Source organism: Rhinatrema bivittatum, chromosome 3, assembly GCF_901001135.1.
Source record: "Rhinatrema bivittatum chromosome 3, aRhiBiv1.1, whole genome shotgun sequence".
In the NCBI taxonomy this organism is placed as follows: Eukaryota; Metazoa; Chordata; class Amphibia; order Gymnophiona; family Rhinatrematidae; genus Rhinatrema; species Rhinatrema bivittatum.
In genome coordinates this window covers 342,256,636-342,280,186 of record NC_042617.1, presented here as the reverse complement: position 1 = coordinate 342,280,186, position 23,551 = coordinate 342,256,636, and the positions used below count along the sequence as shown (strand labels likewise).

At 46.2% G+C, this 23,551-nt stretch overlaps 1 protein-coding gene across 1 annotated transcript in view; it reads right to left on the bottom strand.

The window, feature by feature from the left end:
- The window catches only part of COQ3 (coenzyme Q3, methyltransferase), a 43,773-nt gene extending 36,603 nt beyond the window's left edge, over positions 1-7,170 (bottom strand). Inside the window, exon 1 of the mRNA XM_029595384.1 lies at positions 7,015-7,170. Within this exon, the coding sequence (XP_029451244.1) occupies positions 7,015-7,123 (109 nt within the window). The 5' untranslated portion in view covers positions 7,124-7,170. The remainder of the gene's footprint in view (positions 1-7,014) is intronic.
- Positions 7,171-23,551: the final 16,381 nt, after the last annotated feature.

Below are 23,551 nucleotides of genomic sequence, written 5' to 3'. Positions count from 1 at the left end.
ATCACCGATCAGAAACATATGATGTAAACCAGGACAAAATCTTTCCAGAAATCCCACTTTTTTTCAAACGATAACACAAAATATCATGGTCAAGGGTGTTGAGACCCCGTCTAATGCTATCAAGCAAAGAAACAAGAAGTATCTCCGTATTAAGTGACTTTCTAAAGCCAAACTGAAAGGGGTCAAGAATCCGATGTTCAATAAATTTAGATAGTTGCCTGAATGCTATAACGTCTAACAATTTAGACATGAAAGACAAAATAGAAATTGGCCTATAATTAGAAGAAATAGAAGGGTCCAATCCTGATTTCTTTAACAATGGCCTAATAACCGATTGCTTTAACCTAGCTGGAACAATGCCCTCTGACAAGGAAAGATTAATAAGTGCACAGAGGGCAGGGGCAACAAGATCTCCAGCGATCTTCAAGGTAGACACTTTAGTTGTATTTAAAAGGACAGAAGGAAGGGTTTAACTTAGAGATCGTCTGAGCAACCTAAAAAGCCATAGTGGGATCAAATTCAGACCATAATTCTGTAGCAAGATCAGAGAAATTAGAGTGACATGGAGGCACAGATTGGAAACTTAATAGCAAATCCTGGACTTTAGATTTCAGATGATCCTTGAAGTTATTACAAGTTATAGAACAAGCTACATTTCCTTTCTGCAAAGAAGAGAGTTCATGAGTAAGTTTTTTTGCTAACCTAAGAGCTTTAGGATTAACACCAATATCACGTATCTTTTTAGAATAAAATTCTCTTAGAAGCCGCTACCAAATTCTTATATTCTGAAATTAGCAGAAGGACCATCTCTGTAAGTAGGAGCACTTACAAGCAAAGTAAGAGCACCCAGAAGATGGTTTCTCAGAATCTGACAACATGCTGCTCCTTAATATGGGTGACATTTTCTCAGAGCTGGTCTCCAAAGAGATTTTCCCCAGAATAGGGCACATCTGTTCTTTCACAGACTGCTGGCTCTCAGCCAAGTCATCCAGCATTCTTCAGTGGCCACTGTCAAGTATCCATGTCAGGACCAATGGATCTTGGGCCACTGGCTGTGGGAGTGGCAGGCTGGAGCTCTCCAGGGAGGAGCCATTGCTGACTGTGGAGACCTGAGGAAGCAGTATTTTCTTTTTCTATCCTGCAGGTAGTGGGAGAAGAGGTACACACCTAGCCCAGTCTCATTGGCCTAAAAGGAGATCCAATCTGGAGTAGCACACCTGTTTAAACCTCTAGTCAGCAGAGTGTCTATTGACACAACAAATTCCTAATTCACTGGGCTAGGTCTGTAAGGACTGCTCTGAATCTGGCTGAACTGTTTTGGATCTTACTCCTCACTTGCATGGTAAGAAAGCACTTTTGAAATACTTTTGTTTCTCCTGCATAGTATAAGACATAAACCCATGTTGTGTGTTATGTTTGATACATGTTTCTTTAATTAAAGCTGTTGTGAACTGTGCCTGTTTTATCTATGCCCTTATCAGATCCTGACAATCTGGCTGCAGTATCAAATGATTCATATATGGAGCGGAGATGACGACGCTCACACTGCTGTCTCCAAATATGCCAGCTGATATTCTGCTTGCTCTCTGTGGACTCCACCAAGGGTTTTTGTTTTTTTGACACAATCATGTAAGTACTGCACAATGTAGAATAGGTGGGGTGTAATGTGGGCATTGGGCATCAAGCTCTGAAAAAGCTTTTCACAAAGTTTTTCAATAGCCTAGAGCAGCGGCTTCCAATCTGTGATCCACAAGACCATCACAGGGAGTTCACCAGAAGAGAGGCAACTAAAGTGCATCTCTGAGGAGCTGTTCTAAGGCTCCTATTTATTTATTTATTTATTTAAAGGCTTTTATATACCGGAGTTCATGCACTTGTGCATACCACTTCGGTTTACACAGAACAAGGAACAGAAAATTACATCAAACAGATTGAACAATTAAACAAATATACAATTACATCCAACAATTGGGTATAAATAACATGGTTAACTTAGTAGGAACTTAGAGTTTGAGGTAAAGGAGAGAAATAGTACCAAGTGGTAACAGAACAATGTTAATAGCTAAATAATAAATATAAATAGTAAATACAAATTCTTATAATAAATACAGGTGTTTACAGATTACAGTCTTCATGAAAAGTTTACGTCTACAGTTTACGTAGACAGTAAACGTCTACAGTTACGTCTACAGTTTACGTAGACAGTTTACGTCTACAGTTTACGTCCTACTACCTCACTGCCTAATCCCATGCTGAGGAGAGGAAAATTGTCTCAAAAGTCCAAAGTGGCATAGTAAGGAGGTGGAGAAGAATGTGGTTCATTGCCTCCATGAGGAGTCTGTAGCTGCACTAAGAGGAAGGAGGGAAGTGTGTTCATCAGCACTTTCAACAGCTGCTACTCCATGTGACCAGAGGCACCAAACAAGTTGATGACCCCAAAGAGCATTTCTGGCCACTACTACAGCTCTGGCTGTCCTGCTGGCCTAACAGGGAGGGGGAAAAAAAACTCATGGAGTGTCATGGTGTGGTTGGAGGGAAGGAGCCATAGTGGGTTCAGCACTCAAAGAGGCAGAGAAGGGGATCACAGGAAAGAGAGGGCAAGAGGAAGAGCATAGAGTGAAAGCACTTGAAAAAGGCCTTAAGAGGGAGGAGGGAGTATTACAAACTGTTTGGCACCACAGAAGGAGAGCATGGAAGAAAAGCAAGAAGGGGCAAGAAGCATGGGGGTGAAGGAAGCACTCAGAAAGGGGCCTTGATGGGAAAAACCAGGGAAGGGAAGAAGACAGAAGGAAAGACAAAGAAGGCAGGAAGGTGGGAACTCAGGAAAGCATCACAAGAGGAAGGTAGGCAGGACATAACCAGAGAAAGGACTACATGGAAAAGGGAGGTGATATTGTCCCTTTACAGGTCCCAGGTGAGACCTCACTTGGAATACTGTGTACAATTCTAGAGACTGCACCTTCAAAAGGATATTAAACAAGATTGAGTCAGTCCAGAGGTGGCTGCTAAAATGGTCAGTGGTCTTCATTCTAAAGCATATGAGGATAGACAAACATCTAAACGTAAACCCTGGAGGAAAGTAGAAATAGGGAAGATATGATAGAGATATTCAAATATCTCAAAGGTTTCCATGCACAGGAGGCAAGCCTCTTTCAATGGACAGGAGGCTCTAGAAGAAGGGGTCATACTCCGGAGTAATCTAAGGAAATATTTATTTACAGAGAGTGTAGTGGATATCTAGAACAACCTCCCAGTAGAGGTTGTGGAGACAAAAGCTGTATCTGAATTCAAGAAAGCATGGGATAAATACAGGGGATCTCTAAGGAAGTCATTGGAATTATAATGCTATATTATTTGGACAGATGGGCAGACTAGATGGGCCATACAGTCGGGCAGACTAGATGGGCCATACAGTCTGCCATCATGTTTCTAAGTATAAAAGGAACTAATTGATCATGAATTATTATTAAACAATCTACCATGTTTTGATGTTGCGTTGACCTATAATGTGAATGTTGCTTTTGTAAACTGCTGTGATCTTCTTTTGGAACGACAGTATATAAAAATGACTAAATAATTAATTAAATAAGTTTCTAGAAAGGAAAAAGCAGGAGGGAGAGCACTCAGTAAGGATCCACAGATAGTGAGAAGTAGGGCACTTGGAAAACATCTATGATGGAGGTGAAGAAAAGCACTCATGAAGCGGCCACAAAAAGAGAGCAGGAGGGAGCATGCACTTTATCAGAAACCATTCCTTATTTAATATTGTTTTATACATTACAGATGATTATAGAATGCATATTTGTTTTTATATTAGGTTCCGTAAGACATTTAACTGCATGTAAAAAGCTGCATGTGGGGTTCACCATATTTTTGGAGGTTTGAAAAGGGTCCACACTCCCCAAATTGTTAGGAACCCCTGGTCTAGGGTACTTGCCCTGAGGGGTTTTGTAGAAAAGTCTAGTCTTCTTTGCCCATTTCAGCTTGGATTCTACTACCACTAACTAGTGCAGTAGCTGGATTAAAACCGTGGGTTTGCTGAACACTATATTTACAATCCATTTTCCAAGCCACTGATGCTGGATTCTCCACATTCTTGTTTTTACATCCCATAGTATCAAGTATACTGGAATTGCTGCAGGCTCTAACAGTTTGCAAGATCTGAAGAAAACCCAAAGACTTCAGAGCGGAGGTCTTAATTCTTGCAGATGGTGATGCTCAAGGCCTTACCCAACTTATCCAAAAATTAGGAATATGAGAGGTCTTCTGGTGGCAAAAAACTGCACCAGAAGATCAGGCAGGAGGTCAGAGGGAATCACCGAAGGTCCTTCTTCAGACCTAAGAGGTGAGAGAACACTGACCAAGGACCCCAATGATGAGATAGGCAACTGGGGCAGGATCCCCAGTCATTTCAGAGGGAAATATCCCTGGGGCATGATCCAGATGGTAGTTTCTTGAGCTTCTTCCTTGGACTGATTGAACTCCGTAGCGAGAGACATTCAGAGACTAGAATCAGCCCCTGGAACTTCTGAGGGAGTTGCCAAAGCATAGAGGTGAAAGGGACTTGAGAGAACAAATCTGACAAAAGGTGGATATCCACATCTCCATTAACTTGGAGATGTGGATGTCCACCAGAGCACAGTCGTGATGACGTCACCCAAATAGCATGGCTAATTCAGCCTGCTTATTGACTGAAAATTTACTTTACACAAAGTAAACCGTTCCAAAGTACGTGCGGCTGCCAGGTTAGTAGACTTGAAGACATGGAAATCTTATTTTTGTTTTTTTAAATCTTTATTTCCATTCCCAAAATATTTACGCAGAATGATAGCATACATACATGTAGCAAGGATATAAGTGATTGATTAACAACTATGCATAGAGTAAGGGAGACAAAAAGAGGACTCAATTTAGAAAAAGTGAGCACACTAATTTACTGCCTACAATCCACTAATTATATGTCCTCCAACAGCCATCTTCCTTCAATATCCCTCCAAGTGTTTTCAGAGATAACTACCTATAATTTATAATGCCTACCTGAAGAACATACTACACAAGTATGTTCCCAGGAAGATTAAAGTAGAAGTCTCTCCTATTTTGAGCACACATTTCTCTCTCTGTGGTTCAGTTATTAGTCAATTTTTTCACATTTGTCAGAATCAGTAGAAAAATACATTAAGGATAACCTGAGGAGCCAATTTAATTTAAGGTAACAGGACACAGCTAAAATTTTTCCCAATACAAACTATTTCTTTTTTTTATTTTTTTCCTGACAATTCAAATATTTCACTTCTAGCTGAGAGGGGAGGGGGAGGGGAGGCATGGCAACAGGAATTACAGACAAGCAAAATAGCTTCTAATCCCACTTCACTTCCCTACCTGCAGTTTAAGAGGTGGGGGGAAACTCTGTGAGCCTTTAAAAGTTTCATGTAATCCCTGAGATGTGGGCACTAAATAGGTGATTACAATAAAGAACGAACTCCATGTCGAGGGAAGACGAACTCCAGTAGCTAGTACTGAGCCAGAATCACTCACTGCCTTCATCCCAAGTACAAGGGGTCTTCTGCCCCCTCAGACTACTGAAAGAGCCAAAATCCTCTGGCTACACTCCAATTGTAAATATTACTACCCTTAAAAGAAGGCATGGAGGTAACTTGCATATAGGCAACAGTTACTAGCCTTAACATAAGGCTTTGAGAGTAACCTATATGGAATGGCAGTTATTAACCTTAAAGGAAGACATGGGGATAACCTGTATGTAAGCAGCAGTTACTACCCATAACAGAAGGCATGGGGTAAGCTGCCAGAAGCAGCTGTTACTTCCCTTTCATGTATTAAAATGTATTAATCGCTTGTTCCATTCACAAAGTAATAGAAGGCATGGGGGTAACCTGCACTGAGCAGCATTTACTAACCATAACAGAAGGCATGGGGGTAACCTGCATGGAGCAGCAGTTACTAATCTTCAGGCCGATATAGTACAGTGCGCTCCGGTGGAGCGCACCGTTAACCCGCATTTGGACGTGCTAGCTTTACCCCTTATTCAGTAAGAGGTAATAGCGCGTCAAAAACGCGCATCCAACACCCCCCCCCCGGAAACTAATAGCGCCCACAACATACAAATGCATGTTGATGGCCCTATTACAAGCCGATACAGTACAGTGCACTCCGGCCGCACATTTTACTTTAAGAAATTAGCGCCTACCCAAAGGTTGGCATTAATTTCTGCCGGCGCCGAGAAAGTGCACAGAAAAAGCAGTAAAAACTGCCTGCAAAATTGAGCATCGGCTGTCAAACCTGCTGACAGCCGCCGCTTTTACCGCGGGCCTTAATTTGCATAGGCCACCCTCCTTAATCTCGCGCCGGGACAGCGGGCGCTCACCAGCTCGTTTTTCTGAATCGACCTGCTTAACAGAAGGCAGGGGGTAACCTGCATGGAGCGGCACTTACTAATCTTAACAGAAGGCATGGGGTAACCTGCATGGAGCGGCACTTACTAATCTTAACAGAAGGCAGGGGGTAACCTGCATTGAGCCGCAGTTACTACCATAAGGAACCTGTTGGGCGGAGTGGATGGTCCATTAGATCGTTGTCTGCCATCATTACTATGTTGTGGCTAAAATCCAAGGGCGGGCGGAGAACGATCCCTCCCGGCCTTAGGTTTCAGACTAAAGACCCTGGACAACAGAGAGGGAACTGTGAACGGACTGAACATCCCTACACCCCAAGTTTTACTGTCATACGCTCCGTGCAGCGATGAAGAGGGCGTAAAGTCAAATGGAAACAACTTTAGAGAAAGATACCAGTCGCTTCTAAGCTGCTGCTATTTCACAGACTCCCGGCCAGCAATGACAGGAAACAGACGGGGGGGGGGGACCCCAGTTACTTCCTGCAAGGGGCGCTCCGGGGAGAAAGCGCAAAGGAGAGCGGAGGCGGCCGCCGTCCAGCCACTCCTACGAGGGAGGGCGGCACCGCAGACGGAGGCACCTCACCGCAACCAACTGTTAGTCTCACCGTCAGCTCCCCGCCACCGCCGCCTCCTCCTCTCCCCGGCCGCCACAACCGTCAGCCGCCGGCACTGCGGCGAATACCTCCCGCCCGAACGACTCAACCAGGCCGCCATTCCTCCACCCGCACGACAACCAAACTAGAGACGCCCTTCAACCTGTGAAACTGACCGACCAATCCGACATCGTTTAACGACTGACAAGCTAACCTATCAATCGTCAGCCTTTAGCCAACCAATAAAATAAGAGGCGCTGACTCGGCAACTAACCAATCGACCCTCACCAAGGAAGGGACCGTCCCACCGGCGCACCATAATAGATCTGGCCGAGCCGGTACCCTGTCTGTTCACTTCTCGCGGGAGTTCCTGATCTGGGTTAGATCTGGTCCTGCGTGTCTGGGAGGTGGGTGGTGCGGAGGGCGGCGCTTTGTGTTGCTGTTAGCGCCTCCTGCTGGAGTTCCGCAGCCGAAGGTTTCGTAAGTGCAGCTTAATAGTGCTGGGTCTTCTGGAAGCAGCCAAGCAGTAGCGACTACTTAGTGGCCTAAAAGTTGCTTAAAGCAATGTGCAAAAGCCACATTATAAAATACACCTACAGCTTTTATAAACGTGAGGGTTACTGTGATTTTTTTTTTTTTTTTTACCAAAGACCTTCAGGGCCGCTTTAACCACATAAGGGACCTTGGCCAGGGTTTTGTAGTTGGGCTTCTTTTTATTTTTTCCCATATTGACCACCATTTTACCTATCTGACCCTAGCACTATCTTCCCTCCCTCTCCACTCACCAATTAATTTGATGCTGCAGCTTTTCTCTGTATCGGCTGCCAGGACTACAGCTTTAGCTTTATTAGTACATAAGAAAATGCCATACTGGGTCAGACCAAGGGTCCATCAAGCCCAGCATCCTGTTTCCAACACCTGGCAAGTACCCAAAAACTAAGTCTATTCCATGTAACCATTGCTAATGGCAGTGGCTATTCTCTAAGTGAACTTAATAGCAGGTAATGGACTTCTCCTCCAAGAACTTATCCAATCCTTTTTTAAACACAGCTATACTAACTGCACGAACCACATTCTCTGGCAACAAATTCCAGAGTTTAATTGTGCGTTGAGTAAAAAAGAACTTTCTCCGATTAGTTTTAAATGTGCCCCATGCTAACTTCCTGGAGTGCCCCCTAGTCTTTCTACTATCCGAAAGAGTAAATAACCGATTCACATCTACCCATTCTAGACCTCTCATGATTTTAAACACCTCTATCATATCCCCCCCCCTCAGTCGTCTCTTCTCCAAGCTGAAAAGTCCTAACCTCTTTAGTCTTTCCTCATAGGGGAGTTGTTCCATTCCCCTTATCATTTTGGTAGCCCTTCTCCATCGCAATTATATCTTTTTTGAGATGCGGCGACCAGAATTGTACACAGTATTCAAGGTGCGATCTTACCATGGAGCGATACAGAGGCATTATGACATTTTCCGTTTTATTCATCATTCCTTTTCTAATTCCCAACATTGTTTGCTTTTTTGACTGCCGCAGCACTCTGCACCGACGATTTCAATGTGTTATCCACTATGACACCTAGATCTCTTTCTTGGGTTGTAGCACCTAATATGGAACCCAACATTGTGTAATTATAGCATGGGTTATTTTTCCCTATATGCATCACCTTGCACTTATCCACATTAAATTTCATCTGCCATTTGGATGCCCAATTTTCCAGTCTCACAAGGTCTTCCTGCAATTTATCACAATCTGCTTGTGATTTAACTACTCTGAACATTTTTGTGTCATCTGCAAATTTGATTATCTCACTCGTCGTATTTCTTTCCAGAACAGAACAGTAAGGGTCCCAATACAGATCCCTGAGGCACTCCACTGTCCACTCCCTGGACACATTCATAATATAAAATACACTCCACTGTCCACTCCCTGGCCACATTCATAATATAAAATACACATGAGAGGAAAAAAAAAGCACCAAGGTTGTGGCGTGGATTACAAACTGGTTGTCAGACAGAAGACAGAGTGTGATGGTAAATGGAACCTACTCTGAAGAGAGAGCCGTATTACAGAGTGCCACAACGATAGTTCCCTGTACTTACCTGGATCAGTCCCGACTCCTGGGTTTTGCCTCCCCTCCAGCAGATGGAGACAGAGAAGTTTTAACAGACTCCGTCATATACCCCTGAGGTGCCACCTACAGTTCATCAGTATTTCTCTGTCTCCAGCAGACAGGAATTTGGTTTGTTTACTTAGTAAGTTTTTCTTTTTACACCCCCCCCCCCCCCCCCCCAAAAAAGAAAGACAGAAAGGAAAGAAGGACTTCTCTGCATCCTTTGGAGCCTCCTAGGGGGTTGGCAGGTCACGAGGGGGCCATCCCCCCCTGGTATCTGAGGCAACATGAGCCAGGGGTTGAGAACCTCTGTGTCGGCTCTGAATCCCTCCCTAGCTTCCGGGTGATACCGGGGAGCCCGGCTCACTCACCCGCAGAGGCAAAGGGCCCAGGAAGATGTCAGACAGGTTTTAAAAAAAAAAAAAAGGTTTTCTGTGGTCCGTGGCAGAGTGCCATGCTGTGCGTTGTCGGGCTGCTCTGGGGGCGGGCCTTTGTCTCTTCCCAGCATCTTCTTTTTCTCTTCATGCTGCCACCGCGGGGTTGAGAGACCACTCATGCGGTTGAAAGATGCGACTCAGCTTGTCTGCCAACATATTGTCCACTCCCAGCAAGTAGGTGGCCCTGAGGTACATCGAATGGGAGAGAGCTTCCGCCCAAATCTGTGCAGCTTCCTGACACAGAAGGAAGGAGCTTGGGCCTCCCTGTTTGTTGATGTACCACATGGCCACCTGGTTGTCCTTCTGGATCAGGATAACTTGATTTGAGAGGTAATCATGAAATGCCCTGAGAGCATATCTGATTGCTCGAAGCTCCAGGAAATTTATTTGGTGTTTGGCTTCCTCTGGAGACCAAGAGCCTTGCGTCTGCAGATCGGCCACATGGACTCCCCATCCGAGGTTGGAAGCATCGGTGGTGAAAATTGAGGGTTTGGAGCCTGAAAGGGCAAGCCTTGGAGGAGATTGATCTGATTTTTCCACCAGGCAAGAGCCTGATGGAGTGAGTCGGTTACGTGGACAATGGTAGACAGGGGCTGAATGCTTTGAGTCCATTGAGACCTTAGAGTCCACTGCATGATTCTCATGGCCAAACGGGCCATTGGTGTGATCTGAACTGAGGATGAGAAAGTGGCATGCAGTCGCGGAGTGCTGAGACTACAGCTGGTGTGCAAGAGACACGACAGTGAGAGCTCACTGTCGAGGCAGAAAAGCCTTTGCCTACAAGGTGTCCAAGTCTGACCCAATGAACAACAAGATTTGAGATGGGACTAAGTAGGATTTGTCATAGTTGACTAGAAATCCTAATGAAATTAGAGTGTGTAAGGTTAGATTGAGGGACGACAGAATAGCTTGCTGAGTGGGAGCCCTGATTAACCAGACGTCTAGATAGGGGTAGACGTGAACACCTTGGGTCCTGAGGAAGGCTGCAACTACTACGAAGTATTTTGTGAAGAATCATAGTGCAGACACTAGGCCGAACGGAAGCACTCGGTATTGATAATGCTTGGGACCTACGAGAAACCTCAGGTATTTGCGATGAGATGGAGTTATCGCAATATGAGTGTATGTGTCCTGGATGTCCAGAGAGCAGAGCCAGTCTCCTCGTTGTAGAAGAGGAAGAAGTGAGCCTAAGGTTACCATCTTGAACTTCTCTCGCTGGAGGTATTTGTTGAGGGCCCGTAGGTCCAGAATAGGACGAATGCCTCCCGCTTTTTGGGGGATTAGAAAGTACCGGGAATAGAACACTAGGCCGTGCTGAGAATAGGGTATGGGTTCTATTGCCTTGGACTGGAGAAGGAGGGAGACCTCTTGATCCAGAAGGATGGAGTGATCGGATGTTCTCCACATCGGTAGAGGTGGGGAGTCCGGTGGCATGGAGAGAAAGTTCAAATGGTAACCCTGATCAATTATTGCCAGAACCCATTGGTCTGAGGTGATTGAGTGCCATATGTTGTGGAAGTTGCACAATCGACTCCCACTGGTATGTGAGGCAGCGGAATCTGGCTGCTGCTCTCTAGGTGGAAGTAAAAAATCTGAAGCAGGCGCCGGTTGAGAGCTGCTTGTGGTTTTTGTTTACGTGTTTGACGAGACTGTGCTTTTTGAAAAGATCTCGTGGCACGGGATCTGGTTGGTGGTGGGTAGGACTTCTTCGGGCGGAAGAATGACTTTTTAGAGTCCTTTCTGAAGGGCTGTTTAGAATAGTCAGAAGGCATCAGAGAGAGCTGTCTTAGGGTCTCATGATGGTCCTTAATTTCCGCCACTGACCATTGAATCTTTTCTCCTACACAAGGCAGGTCGGATAACCTGTCTTGTACCTCAGAAGACTTGAGCCAGGCCCACCTTCTCGCTGAAATAGCAGCTGCAGATACCCTAGTAGCAGTATCAAAGATATCATAAGATGATCTGATCTCATGCTTGCCTGTCTCAAAACCTTTGTTTTCTAAGGTTTGGAGCTGTTCTTGAAATTGCTGAGGCAGGGAGTCCATCAAGTCTTGTATCTGCTTAAAAGTGACCCTGTTATATTGGGTCATATAGAGCTGATAAGCAGCAATTCAGGAGATGAGCATTGATCGTTGGAAGACTTGGCGACCAATGGCATCTACAAACTTCTGTTCCTTGCCAGGGGGAAAAGAAGTGTGAGGCTTTGATCTCTTTGCTCTCTTCGGTGCAGATTCCACCACTACAGATTGGTGATCCAATTGTGGTTTCTGAAAGCCCGGAGCTGACTGCACCAAATAGGTAGTGTCCGCTTTCCTGTGGACTGGAGCCAGGATGTTCCCAGTTCTTCTTCAGGAGATCCAGAAGAACCTGGTGGATAGGGATGGAGGTTAGTACCTTGGGAGCATCCAAGAATTGGAGCAACTCCATCATCTGATGCCTATCATCCTGTTCAGTCTATAATTGGAAGGGAACAAATTCAGACATTTCCTTCACAAAATTTATAAAGGAAAGGTCTTCTGGAGGAGAACGCTTTCTACTTTCAGTGGGTGAAGGTGGTGAAGGCAAATCATTGGTGTCTGGTGAGGAATCATCCGTCCAGGTATCATAAGGATAAGCACCTGCCCCTCTAGGACGTAGAGGGGGACGGGATGGTTGTATACCTGAAGGTCCTGGTCTAGGCTCTGAAGTAATCGAAGGAATAATCGGAGGCACCGATGAAAGCATCAAAGGCACCAGCGCAGGCATCGATGGATGGCTCGGTGGCACCGACGGGTGTATCGGCACCGATGGTTGGATTGGTGGCGATGGCCGTATCGGCATCGATGGCTGAGGCAGAACTCCTGAAGGAGGGATAGGAAACAGTGTTTCTCCTCCCAAGGACAGAGTGAGCAGGGAGGGTACCGGCGCCATTAATGACCCAGGGTCCATCGGTGGGAAAGCGGCTATGAGCACTTCCATCCTGGACAGCAGCAGTGCCAACGCTGCCGGAACTGGGTCGGTAACGGTTCCACAATCGGTACCGGTGTCTGTGCCGGAGGAACCTGGAGTCGTTGCATCGCCTTGTCGATGGCCTCCTGAACCATCCGAGACAGTTCTTCTCGGAGACCTGGAGCAAGCAGCCCTGGCTCCAGAACAGAAAGAGGCAGAGGCATAGCTGGAGGGACCACCGTTAAAGGCGGAGTCGCGGCTCCCGATGCCCCATCGGGGGAGGGTTGCCTCGGTGACCTGGTCGCTGAAAAGGTCGGTGCCTTTTCTGGACGGGTTTTTTCAACGGTGGCTCAGTCGATTATTTCGCTCCCTCGATGGTCCGAGACTTTCTATGCCGTGGCAATGTTTGTCTCTACAATCCCCTCGGTCCTGAGGGAGAGTAGAAGGTGTCGAAGGCTGAGATGTCATCGATGCCAGACGGTCACCGGTCGGTGGACGATAATGGCACGAAGTTGACTGTGCCAGTTCCGACGACGTCGATACAATGGACGGAGTCGGTGTTTGAGCACAGAAGAGAAGTTCCATCTTTTCCATTCTGGCCTTGCGACCTTTTGGTGTCATTATGGCACATTTGGTGCAGGTCAAGACATCGTGCTCACGTCCAAGACACATTACACAGACTTTATGGGGGTCTGTGATGGACATGGTGCGATTACAGTCCGGGCCCCGAAGGAACCCCGACGCCATGGAAAAAATTGAACCGCGGTATGGCCGATGGCCAGTAGGCCGCAAGGGCCAAACTAGACAGTAATCGACGGAAAAATGGGTAAAAACTTACCGGAGTACCGCAGCTTGAAAAAGTTAGAGGGACCCCTGTGGGGCAAATGAATTTTTAGTAATTCTGTGAGGAAATTTCCTGTCAGGAATCTCTGAAGAGCTCCTTAACCGCGAGGCTATTGCTGCGCGGAAAAAAGAAGACTGAAGGGGGACCCCTGCTGGCTGCAGGGTTAGTGCCATGCTGGGCATGCCCAGTAAGGGCCAGTCAAAGTTCTGGAAACTTTGACAGAAGTTTTCCGTGATTGGGCTCCATCCTGTGATGTCACCCATATGTGAGGACTACCATCCTGCTTGTCTGTGAGAACGGTCCATGGATGGCGGTAGACGCAGAGGATTCCTGCCAATAGTCTTTGCATGTCCGCATACCATGGTCTTCTTGGCCAATCTGGGGCGACTAGTAGAACTAGTCCCCTGTGGTGTCCTATTTTGTGGTTGACCCTGCCCAGTAGTGGCCAGGGTGAGAAGGCGTACAGGAGGCTTTCCTCTGGCCAGTTCTGGACAAGAGCGTCGATTCCCTGAGATTGTGGTTATCGTCTGTGGCTGAAGAATCTGGGGACCCGGGCATTGCAACAAATTGCTGTTAGGTCCATGGCTGGGAGACCCCCAACGATTTACTATCAGCTGGAAGGCTGTGTCTGCCAGCGACCATTCCCCCGGATCTAAGCTTTCTCTGCTGAGGTAGACCGCAGAGATGTTGTCTTTTCCTGCGATGTGGGAGGCCGAAATCCCTTGTAGATTTATTTCCGCCCACTCCATGAGGGGTCTATTTCTAGAGACACCTGCTGGCTCTTGGTTCCTCCCTGTCAATGTAGGCAACTGTTGTTGCGTTGTCAGACATGTCTCTGATGGACTCACCTCAGTCTGTGGCTGAATCGTATGCAGGCTAGTCTGACTGCTAGAGCTTCCAGGCGGTTTATGTTCCATTCCGCCTCTTCCTTGTTCCATTGTCTCTAGGCCATCAGTTCCTGACATTGGACTCCCCATCCGCGCAGGCTTGCGTCTGTGGTGAGCAAGATCCACTTTGGTGCGGATAGGTTTACACCTCTGCTTAGGTGTTCTTCCTGTAGCCACCATTGAAGCTGCTCCCGAACCTCTGTCGGTAGCTGGAGGCGAATTGAGTAGTTCTGGGACACTGGATTCCATCGTGATAGTAGGGAACGTTGTAGAGGTCGCATATGGGCCCTTGCCCACGGCACAACGTCCAGAGTTGATGGCATGAGGCCGAGGACTTGAAGGTAGTCCCATACCTTGGGGCAGACAGAGGTCAACAGCTTTTGTAATTGATCCATTAGTTTCCTTCTCCGTGGCGGGGGAAGGTAAACCTTGTTCTGTTTGGTATCGAACCGGACTTCCAGGTATTCTAGTGACTGGGAGGGCTGTAGATGACTCTTGGTTGTGTTCACGACCCACCTGAGTTCTTGTAGTAGATTCTTGACTCTGGTGGTCGCATGGCGACTCTCCTCTGGAGACTTTGCCCTTATCAGCCAATCATCCAAGTAAGGATGTATCAGGACTCCTTTCCTCAGTGCTGCCACTACCATGATTTTGGTGAAGGTTCTGGGGGCGGTAGCTAGTCCGAAAGGTAGTGCTCAGAATTGATGACGACGGTCCAGTATTGCAAAGCACAGGAAGCACTGGTGGTTCTGATGGACTGGGATGTGAAGGTAGGCTTCGGATAGGTCCAAGGAGGTTAAGAATTCTCCCGGTTGTACCGCCATTATAATGGAGCATAGGGTTTCTATGCGGAAGTGTGGAACCTTCAGGTAGCAGTTGAAGGCCTTGAGGTCCAGGATAGGTTGGAATGTTCCTTCTTTCTTGGGAACGATAAATTAGATGAAATAGTGGCCAGTACTTTGTTGAAGCGTGGGCACTGGAGCTATTGCCTTCAAGCAGAGTAGTCTTGCTAGCGTGGTTTCCAGTGCCAGTCTCTTGGAGTGGGAGTGGCACGGTGATTTCATAACTTTGTCTGGGGAATGCTTTGGAAGTCCAACAAGTACCCCTCTCAAATGATAGTTAGGACCCACTTGTCCGAAGTTATCTCGATCCATCTTTGGTAGAAGAGGATACGTCTGCCCCCTATGTCTTCTTCCTGTGGATGGGTCTGCGTCTTCTGATTGTGGGGTATGGCTGGGGCTTGCCCGTGCTTGCTCCTCTCTTAATGTGCCTGTTTCGAAAGGACTGAGACCTTCTTAAAGGACGAGGTGCTTGGGACTGTGTATTCTTGTAAGGCTTACGGCGCTGCGACCCTCTACCCTTGGTTCTTCTGGGGGAGGAGTGCTATGTTCTTTTGTCCTCAGGTAATTGGGGTACTGGAGATTCACTCCATTTGTTGGCTAATTTCTCCAGTTCGCTCCCAAACAGGAGGGATCCTTTAAAGGGCATTTTTTGAGGTTTGCTTTGAAGGTCACGTCAGCCGACCAATTCTGGAGTCATAATTGTCTTGTTGCTGCCACTGCGGTGGCGACACCCCTGGATGAGGTGTGAATGATAGCGTAGCATCGGTGAGAAAGGAAACCGCAGTCTCCATCGCGTCTCTGGTGAGGATCAGACAGGAACGTTCTACTAAAGTGCAACAGGAAGCAATTTGTAGCGTCATTGCTGAAACATCAAAGGACTGCTTAAGGATGGCTTCCAGCCTTCTATCCTGGGCATCTTTCAGTGCTGCACCCCCCCTCCACTGGGATCGTAGTGTGTTTTGAGACTGCACAGATCATAGCATCCACTTTGGGGAAACATAGAAGATCCTTAGCTGTGGGTTCCAGTGGGTATAGAGCTTCCAGTGCCCGGCCTCCTTTGAAAGTGGCTTCTGGAGCATTCCATTCCAGGTTAATCAGTTCCTTGATGGGCTCCAACATAGGAAAATAGCATGAAGCCTTATGGAGGTTCACAAACATGGGATTCTTCTTTGGTTCCAATGTAGGTTCCGTGCCTGGAAGACTCAGTGTCTTCAGTCTGGGACACGAGGACTGGTAATTCGTCCTTGTTTATAGTTTATTTAGGTTTTTTATACCGTCACATCAGTCTGAAAGACCATCACAACGGTGTACAGTTAACAATAAATACATTAAATATAATACAACAGTAATACATTTAATACCAGACTATACATTGTTATCTCTAAAAATAATAAAACCAATAAAGTATCCCTAAAATTTATACAGTAATACAATAAAACTAGGATAAAAATAAGAGAAACAGAATAAGAACGAGATAAGCTTGCTGAAATGCTATCTTGCCTCTGTATATGCACGAGTAAAAAGCCATGTTTTCAATTCTGCCTTAAATTTTTTAATGTCCGTTTGCAATCTCAAATTAGTTGGCAATGTGTTCCATAGTCTCGGACCAGCGATAGAGATTCTGCGAAGTTCGCGACAGAACAGTCTTGCTGATTTGATCGTGGGAACAGACATAAGCCCCTTGTTACTGGATCTTAGATCTCTTTGTGGAAGAATTAGAGCATGGTCCGGTATGGTTCCATCCCTAGGGAATTTCTCCTTCTTCCAGGGAGTCAGTTTCCTCTTCAGGGACGCTCTTGGTTAGGAGAGGCATGTCTCAAGAAACCAGGGAGGGGCCGGGAAGTGCTTGAGCTTCTGGCAGGATTTGAATTAGGTGGGTAGTAGGGGCTGGATGTGCCTGGACAAAAGTTTGCAGCCATTTATAAAAATTCCACTCAGGAGGTTCCTGGGTCCATGTTGATCCCAGGGGGGGGATTGTAGTGGTTGCCCCAGAGGAATTTTCCTGTGGGAGCGCAGAGTTGGAAATACTTAGGTCGGGGGTGCCATCATCTGTGGTACCGGACCCCTCTCCTGGCTGTAGAGGGTCTTGATTTGGTTCTCCCTGGTTCTGTTCACACTGTTGGCACAAGAGGGATTCCAATTCAGGCTGCACGGCTCTTAAATGGCAGGCTGGGCAAAGAAAAGGTCCCTTGGCTTTCTTCGATGGCAGTGCCATTACTTGTGCACATATAGGTCTTAAAAACTCGTCCGTGTGTGGGGTTATGCGCACAAATGCGCCTAGTTGTGCGCGTTGGGTGTGCGGAAGTTATGCGCATGAAGTGCGCTCAAGTTGCACGTGCGTGCAACAGAATTTGTGCGTGAACCGTTATGCACGCGGTTGTGTGTGCGGCCTAATTGTGTGCTTCGTTGTGCGCCCACCCTGTAGATGAGCGTTTAAATTAGGCGCTTCGGGCTTCCGGCCTGCCCCGCACGTACCACTGGTCGAAGGGGGAAAATGGTGCCGACGACCCCGAAGGCAAGATGGCGACCCTCCCCCCGGAGGGTCTCCACGTGTGCGGACCCTCGCACCAAATCGGGGCCTGCCACAAGGAGGGCTACTCAACCCAATTTAAACCTCGGAGGAAGGACAGTATGGCTGTTTGAACCTTGGAGACCGGAGACTTAGAAGTAAAGGTTTCTAGTTTACCTGGTCTCGGCGCTTACCGGTTGGTCTCCAGCTGTGGGGGGAGAGGGGAATACCTTCACCACCGCGCTCAAATCTGTACCTGCTGCCTTTTAGCCACCCTAGGGGTTAAATCCACGGCAGGATTGGCCGGCAGACAAAGGTTCGCTTCTGAGGGATATCGAAAATCACCTCAGGAAAGTCTTGACTGGGGGAGGGACCATTAGGTTTCATCTCAGGAGAAGCAGGGCTCTTTTTTTTTTAAATACTTTTTTAATATACCGATACTCAAGACTAGTGTCTTATCGTACCAGTTTACATTGAAACGAAGAGTAACCAATAAGCAATGAAGATAGAGTTACAATGAACAGGGAGTTTACAGAGTGGGAGGGTAGAGAGCAAAAGCATACCATTAACAAGAAAGATATAGATAACTAGGTTTTAACATAACGAAGGCTCTCTTCTTAAAGGTAAATTTTCTTTCTTCTAAATGTTATACTATTCTCATTTGGGATAGTGTCCGCATCTGCTATGGAGACGGAGAAATACTGAAGAGCTAAGCACGCTGCACGGGTATATGTAGGCTGACAGCTTTGAAATCTGACTGTCTCATCTGCTATCAGGAGAGCACAATACCCATTGGTCCTGAGTCCATCTGGAAATGCTCCTTTTCCTGGAGTTAAGGAAGACACTGAGCTCTTGGTTTGGTGCTTCAGCCTTCCTCCTTTTATAAAGTTCTAGTACACCCATTAGGAAAGTTGCTTTATCTTCAGGGGAAGAGGTTTCTGAAAGGAGCTTTGTCTACAAGCTGATTGCTCTTGGGAACATTCTGGTACAAGCTGCAGTTAGTGTCATGAGTAGGACCTAAGCAGCTTAGTGTAGGTCTGCTGTAGCTGTCTTGTGGCTGCATTTGCTAGTGTTTATAGAATGGTTTTCCTTACATGTCTGAAAATCCTTCACGTTTTTTCTTATTATCCTCCCCCTTTTATTTCTGGAGACTCAAAGACTTTAAAAAAAAAATTAAACCCAATCAATTTAAAGAAATAATCAAGCTAAGCACAAAACAAAAAAAAGAAACAGGCCATGTTGTGAGATGACATCCTGATGGTGCAGAAGACTCAGAAGATTCATGGGGAATACATGTGCATGTTCAGAAAGACTTCTTTCTGAGCTTGAAGAGAGACCATGTCCAGACTGATGGCAGATGATGAAACCCATGTGTGTGGCTGTTTTTTTTCCTGCTTGTTCATGAACAGATCACCATAGTTCCACGGCTGACTCCATTCACTTCAAAGGCCAATGATATCTGGCCTCTGATGAGGCCAGATATCATTGATGAGCAGGGACAATTGTGGAGCTATAGGATGGCTGGTCAAAAAATCAATTTTAAAATTATTTGACATCAGGAGCTGCCCAGCTCAAATAGTACCAAGGACCAGTTTTGGCTCATGAGCTGTAGTATGCCTACTCCTAGACTGAGTTAAGCCTGAGGGAAAACAGAGTAGTTACATTAATATTAGCATTTTCAAGAGAAAGATCTCACTGTGCTGGAGAAACCATCTATTGGGGTAATTATCTAGGAAATGGCTTATACTACTTTAAATAAGTTAAACTGAGAAAAGATCCAATTTAATAGAAAAGCATAATCTACAGACCAAACTCTCGCTCTCAAGGAAGATGTTAGAATTGGGCTCAGCAAATGATTTTAATTAAATATAAATTTAACAAGACAGAATGTGAATGTAGTTATAAATACAAATGGCGAGAGTTACTGGGCTGATAAGGATGAATAATCTTTCAATAGCGACTCAGTAGAAAAAAAGCAAATCTGATTACCTGTAAAGCAGAACTGCTTACCTGTAACAGGTGTTCTCCTAGGACAGCAGGATGTAGTCCTCACATATGGGTGACGTTACTGGACGGAGCCCTATCACGGAAAATTTTCTGTCAAAGTTTCTAGAAAGCTTTGACTGGCACACTGAGTGCACAGAGTATGCCCAGCATGCCATTATCCCTGTGTCCACAGGGGTCTCTCCCCTTCAGTCTCGTTTGTAGCAAAAAGCACGAGCGAAAAATAAAATAAAAAACGTTAGCGGACTCAACTCCGCGGGGTGGCGGGTGGGTTTCTTGAGGACATCCTGCTGTCCTGGGAGAACACCTGTTACAGATAAGCAACTCTCCTTTCTCCCAGGACAAGCAGGATGGTAGTCCTCACATATGGGTGATTAGCAAGCTACAGGCTGACTCGTATTACAACAGGCCAATAGCAGACAGCTCGTGCGCAGGCACAATAATTGGAGTGCTATTGGCAATGAGGCAGCCTGACATCACAGCAGGTGGTTGTGGAAGGAGTTGGGGATTATCGTCGAAGAAACCTTTTCAAGACAGGTTGGCCAAAGGCAGAGTCTTGACAGACTTTCATTGATAAGTAGTAGGGGGGGGGGCTGCGAATGTGTGAAGATATCTACAAGTCGCAGCCTAGGAAATAGCGGCCATTGGTACTGAATGATAGTGTGGTACCGATGTTGTCAAGGCAGTTATAGAATGTGCCTGCACTCACCCCTAGAGAGGAAGGCCTGGTGCATCATAGCAGAATTCAATAGTCTGCTAGACACTTGAACTCGCAGCTTGTCTTTTGCCAAAGAAGGAAAGAGTTAGGAGTAATTCCTATGGCATGTAGTGCAGTCTAGACAGATTGGAAGTGCACGCTTACAGTCCAAGGAGTGGAAAACCTTCTCGCCCTAGTGAGAGAGAGGCATTGGGAAAAAGTGGGCAGAGTATATTCTGAATGAGAGGCTGTGTCTACCTTAAGAATATGAGGGTGAATACGTAGGACCACTCGGTCACAGAGGAACACAGTGTCGGGTGAGCATGCAACAAGGGCTTGTAACTCACTGACTTTGTTAGTAGAAGTGATGGCTACGAGGGAAAGAAGTTCCCATGTCAGACTGTTAAAGTTATAGGAATGCAAATAAATAAATAAATGTAGGCCCCATTCCATAACCAGTAAACATAGAGGCGGCTTAATCAGTGGATAATCCATGGTAAGCAGACTCAGAAGGGATTGAACCGTTAATCAGGCATCCACACTCCCAAGTGGTACGCCAAATTGGAACTGAGGTGTACCCATGCAGAGGATGTCTGGGGACCAGAATCCGAGGGTATGTTAGAAAGCGTAACAGAAAAGGAGTTGTGTAGAAAAATAGGCTAATACCCTTTTGTATGCGCCATGTGGTAAATCATGCCATTTCGAATGGAAAGATTTACGTGTGGAAGGCTGTTGTGACGCTACCAGTACCCGAGAACATCAGTGAGTCTGTGATATGAGACTGACCTGTGAGCAGGTGAATTGGTTACTGGAGTGATAGGTTGAGAAGTATGGGAAAGCATACTTGTCGTGGTCAGGATGTGGGTCTGAGAAACACTGAACCCCGTCCTGTTGTAGCATAATGAGAGTTTTGGCTATGAGAGGCGTCAAAAGGACACATATAAGAGGCCTGTGTTGCAGAGCAAGCAAAGGCGTCCATGGGAACGCATTCTGATACATGTGTAGGGAGTAGAATCTGTCCACCGTATGGTTCAATTCGGAAAGAGGGCAAGGTCGGTTGACCTCAGCGCTAGAATTTGCTCGCTACACATGTAGTCAGAGAACATTCAAGAGGATGGAAACATCTATGGAGCAGGTCTGCTAGTGCGTTCGGCAAGTCTGTTAGATAAGCGGCCCGGGAATGCATGGAGTGTGCAAGGGCCGAAGGCTAGAGTTGCGCAGCTTCCTGGCAGAGCAGCTAAGAGGTTGTGCTTGCTTGTGTGTTGGAATACCAAATTGTCACTATGCAGTCTGTATGCACAAAGGTTTGTTGCAGAGGCAGTATTTTAAGGCATAAAAGGCTCCAGGAAGTTGATGTGAAACTCTGTATGGAGCGGAATAGACGCATATTGGGTTGGGAAGATGTGGATTCGAACTCTTCAACCCCAAGTAAATGCGACCGTGGCCAGGATCATCTGAGGATTTGTTTTTGGATCGGTAATATGGATCAGGGTTGAAAGTGATTGAACAGCTTAGAGCCACTGATATTTGAAAATCCACTGAATCTTACTCATAGCCAGTCTGGGCATATGAGTGAAGTGGATAGTGAAAAACCCCATGGCCCATCAATGAAAGAATTGAGGAGCCGAGGCTATGTTGCATGCACGCAGAGATGTGTAGGAATTTGACAGGATGTCTGTGCGGTTGTTGGGCAAGAAGTTCATTGCGACTGTAGTGCCCAGAACTGCTCCATATGGGATTTATGTAGTTAAACAGAAATTCCAGGGAAATGTAGTAGATTTATAGTGAGTCTGGGAGAATTTAGAGCTCCTTGCTTGGATTGACTCCAATTAGGCAGTTGTCCATGCAAGGAAAAGCGTGAATGATGTTTTGCTCAGTAGAGAAACAGCAGTCACTGCTAGGCATTTGAAATACACAAGTTGTTGAAGCTAGTGCGAATGGCAGAACTTGGCTTTGGAATGTTGTTGACTCACTATGAAGCACATAGAAGATTAGAGGAGAGAGGCAACCCACTTATTGCGGTAAGGGAAGCACAGTGACAAGAGACACCATTTTACCTGTCCCATGTGAAGAAAGTTGTTGACATTTCTGAAGTCCAGGATTTATTTATTTTATTTATTTATTTAATTTTATATACCGGCAACCGTTTGCACATCGTGCCGGTTCACAAGTAACTTACAACAGAAAGTATATAGGCATAGCCTTTACAGAGAACGGTGTATAACGTAAAACGCAGTAATAGAACAAATAACTAAGTAACTGGGGAGGGATGAGGGGGGGGGGGGTCGATACAAAGGGGGGGCAGGGGGAGGGTGCAAACAGATACATGGGGATAAAATGTGAATAGGGATTCGAGGAAGAAATATGTACAATGGTTATATACAGAAGTTGTACACTGGATATATATACAGATGTTGTACACTGGTTATATACAGGAGATGTAGGAAACTTTAGAGGGGGAGGGGGTTGGGTGTAGGTTCTGAAAGGGGGGTGTTGGAGAGGAATGATGGTTGGGCTAGCGTGTTAGTTGGTGAAGATGATGAAGAATGGGGGTATGCTTGGAGGAAAAGCCAGGTTTTGAGTTTCTTCTTGAAAGTAGGTGTGGAGGTTTCGGTACGTAGATTAAGAGGCATAGAGTTCCAGAGGGAGGGGCCTGCAAGGGAAAGGGCTCTATTGGTGGTGGAGATGAGTCTAATGGATCTTATGGAGGGAGGGATAAGGGTTCCACGGAGGGAAGCACGGGTGGGTCTTGTGGAGGTACGAGGGAGGAAGGGTGGGTTTAGCCAGTTGCAGTGTTCATTAGTAATACTTTTGTGGATGAGGGTGAGGGTCTTGTAAATAATTCGTGAGTGAATGGGAAGCCAGTGGAGATCAATGAGGGTGGGAGTGATGTGGTCTTTCTTATTGACATTGGTGAGGATGCGTGCAGTAGCGTTTTGGAGGAGTTGTAGAGGTTTGATGTGGCTAGAAGGGAGTCCAAGTAGGAGAGCGTTACAGTAATCAATTTTTGAGAAAATTATGGATTGGAGTACCGTGCGGAAATCGGAGAAGTAGAGAAGGGGTTTGAGTTTTTTGAGGGTTTGAAGTTTGAAATAGCAGCTGCTAAGGATAGATTTGATGTATGGTTTGAATGTTAGTTGGTTATCAAGTATAACACCCAGGTTTCTTGTGTCGGAGAGAAAGTTGGGGGAATGGAGAGTGGAGAGAGTGGGTGCGGCTGCATGTCTAGAGGAGACGAGGAGGAGTTCAGTTTTTTGCGGATTGAGGGCTAGGTGCATGTCAGTGAGGAGCT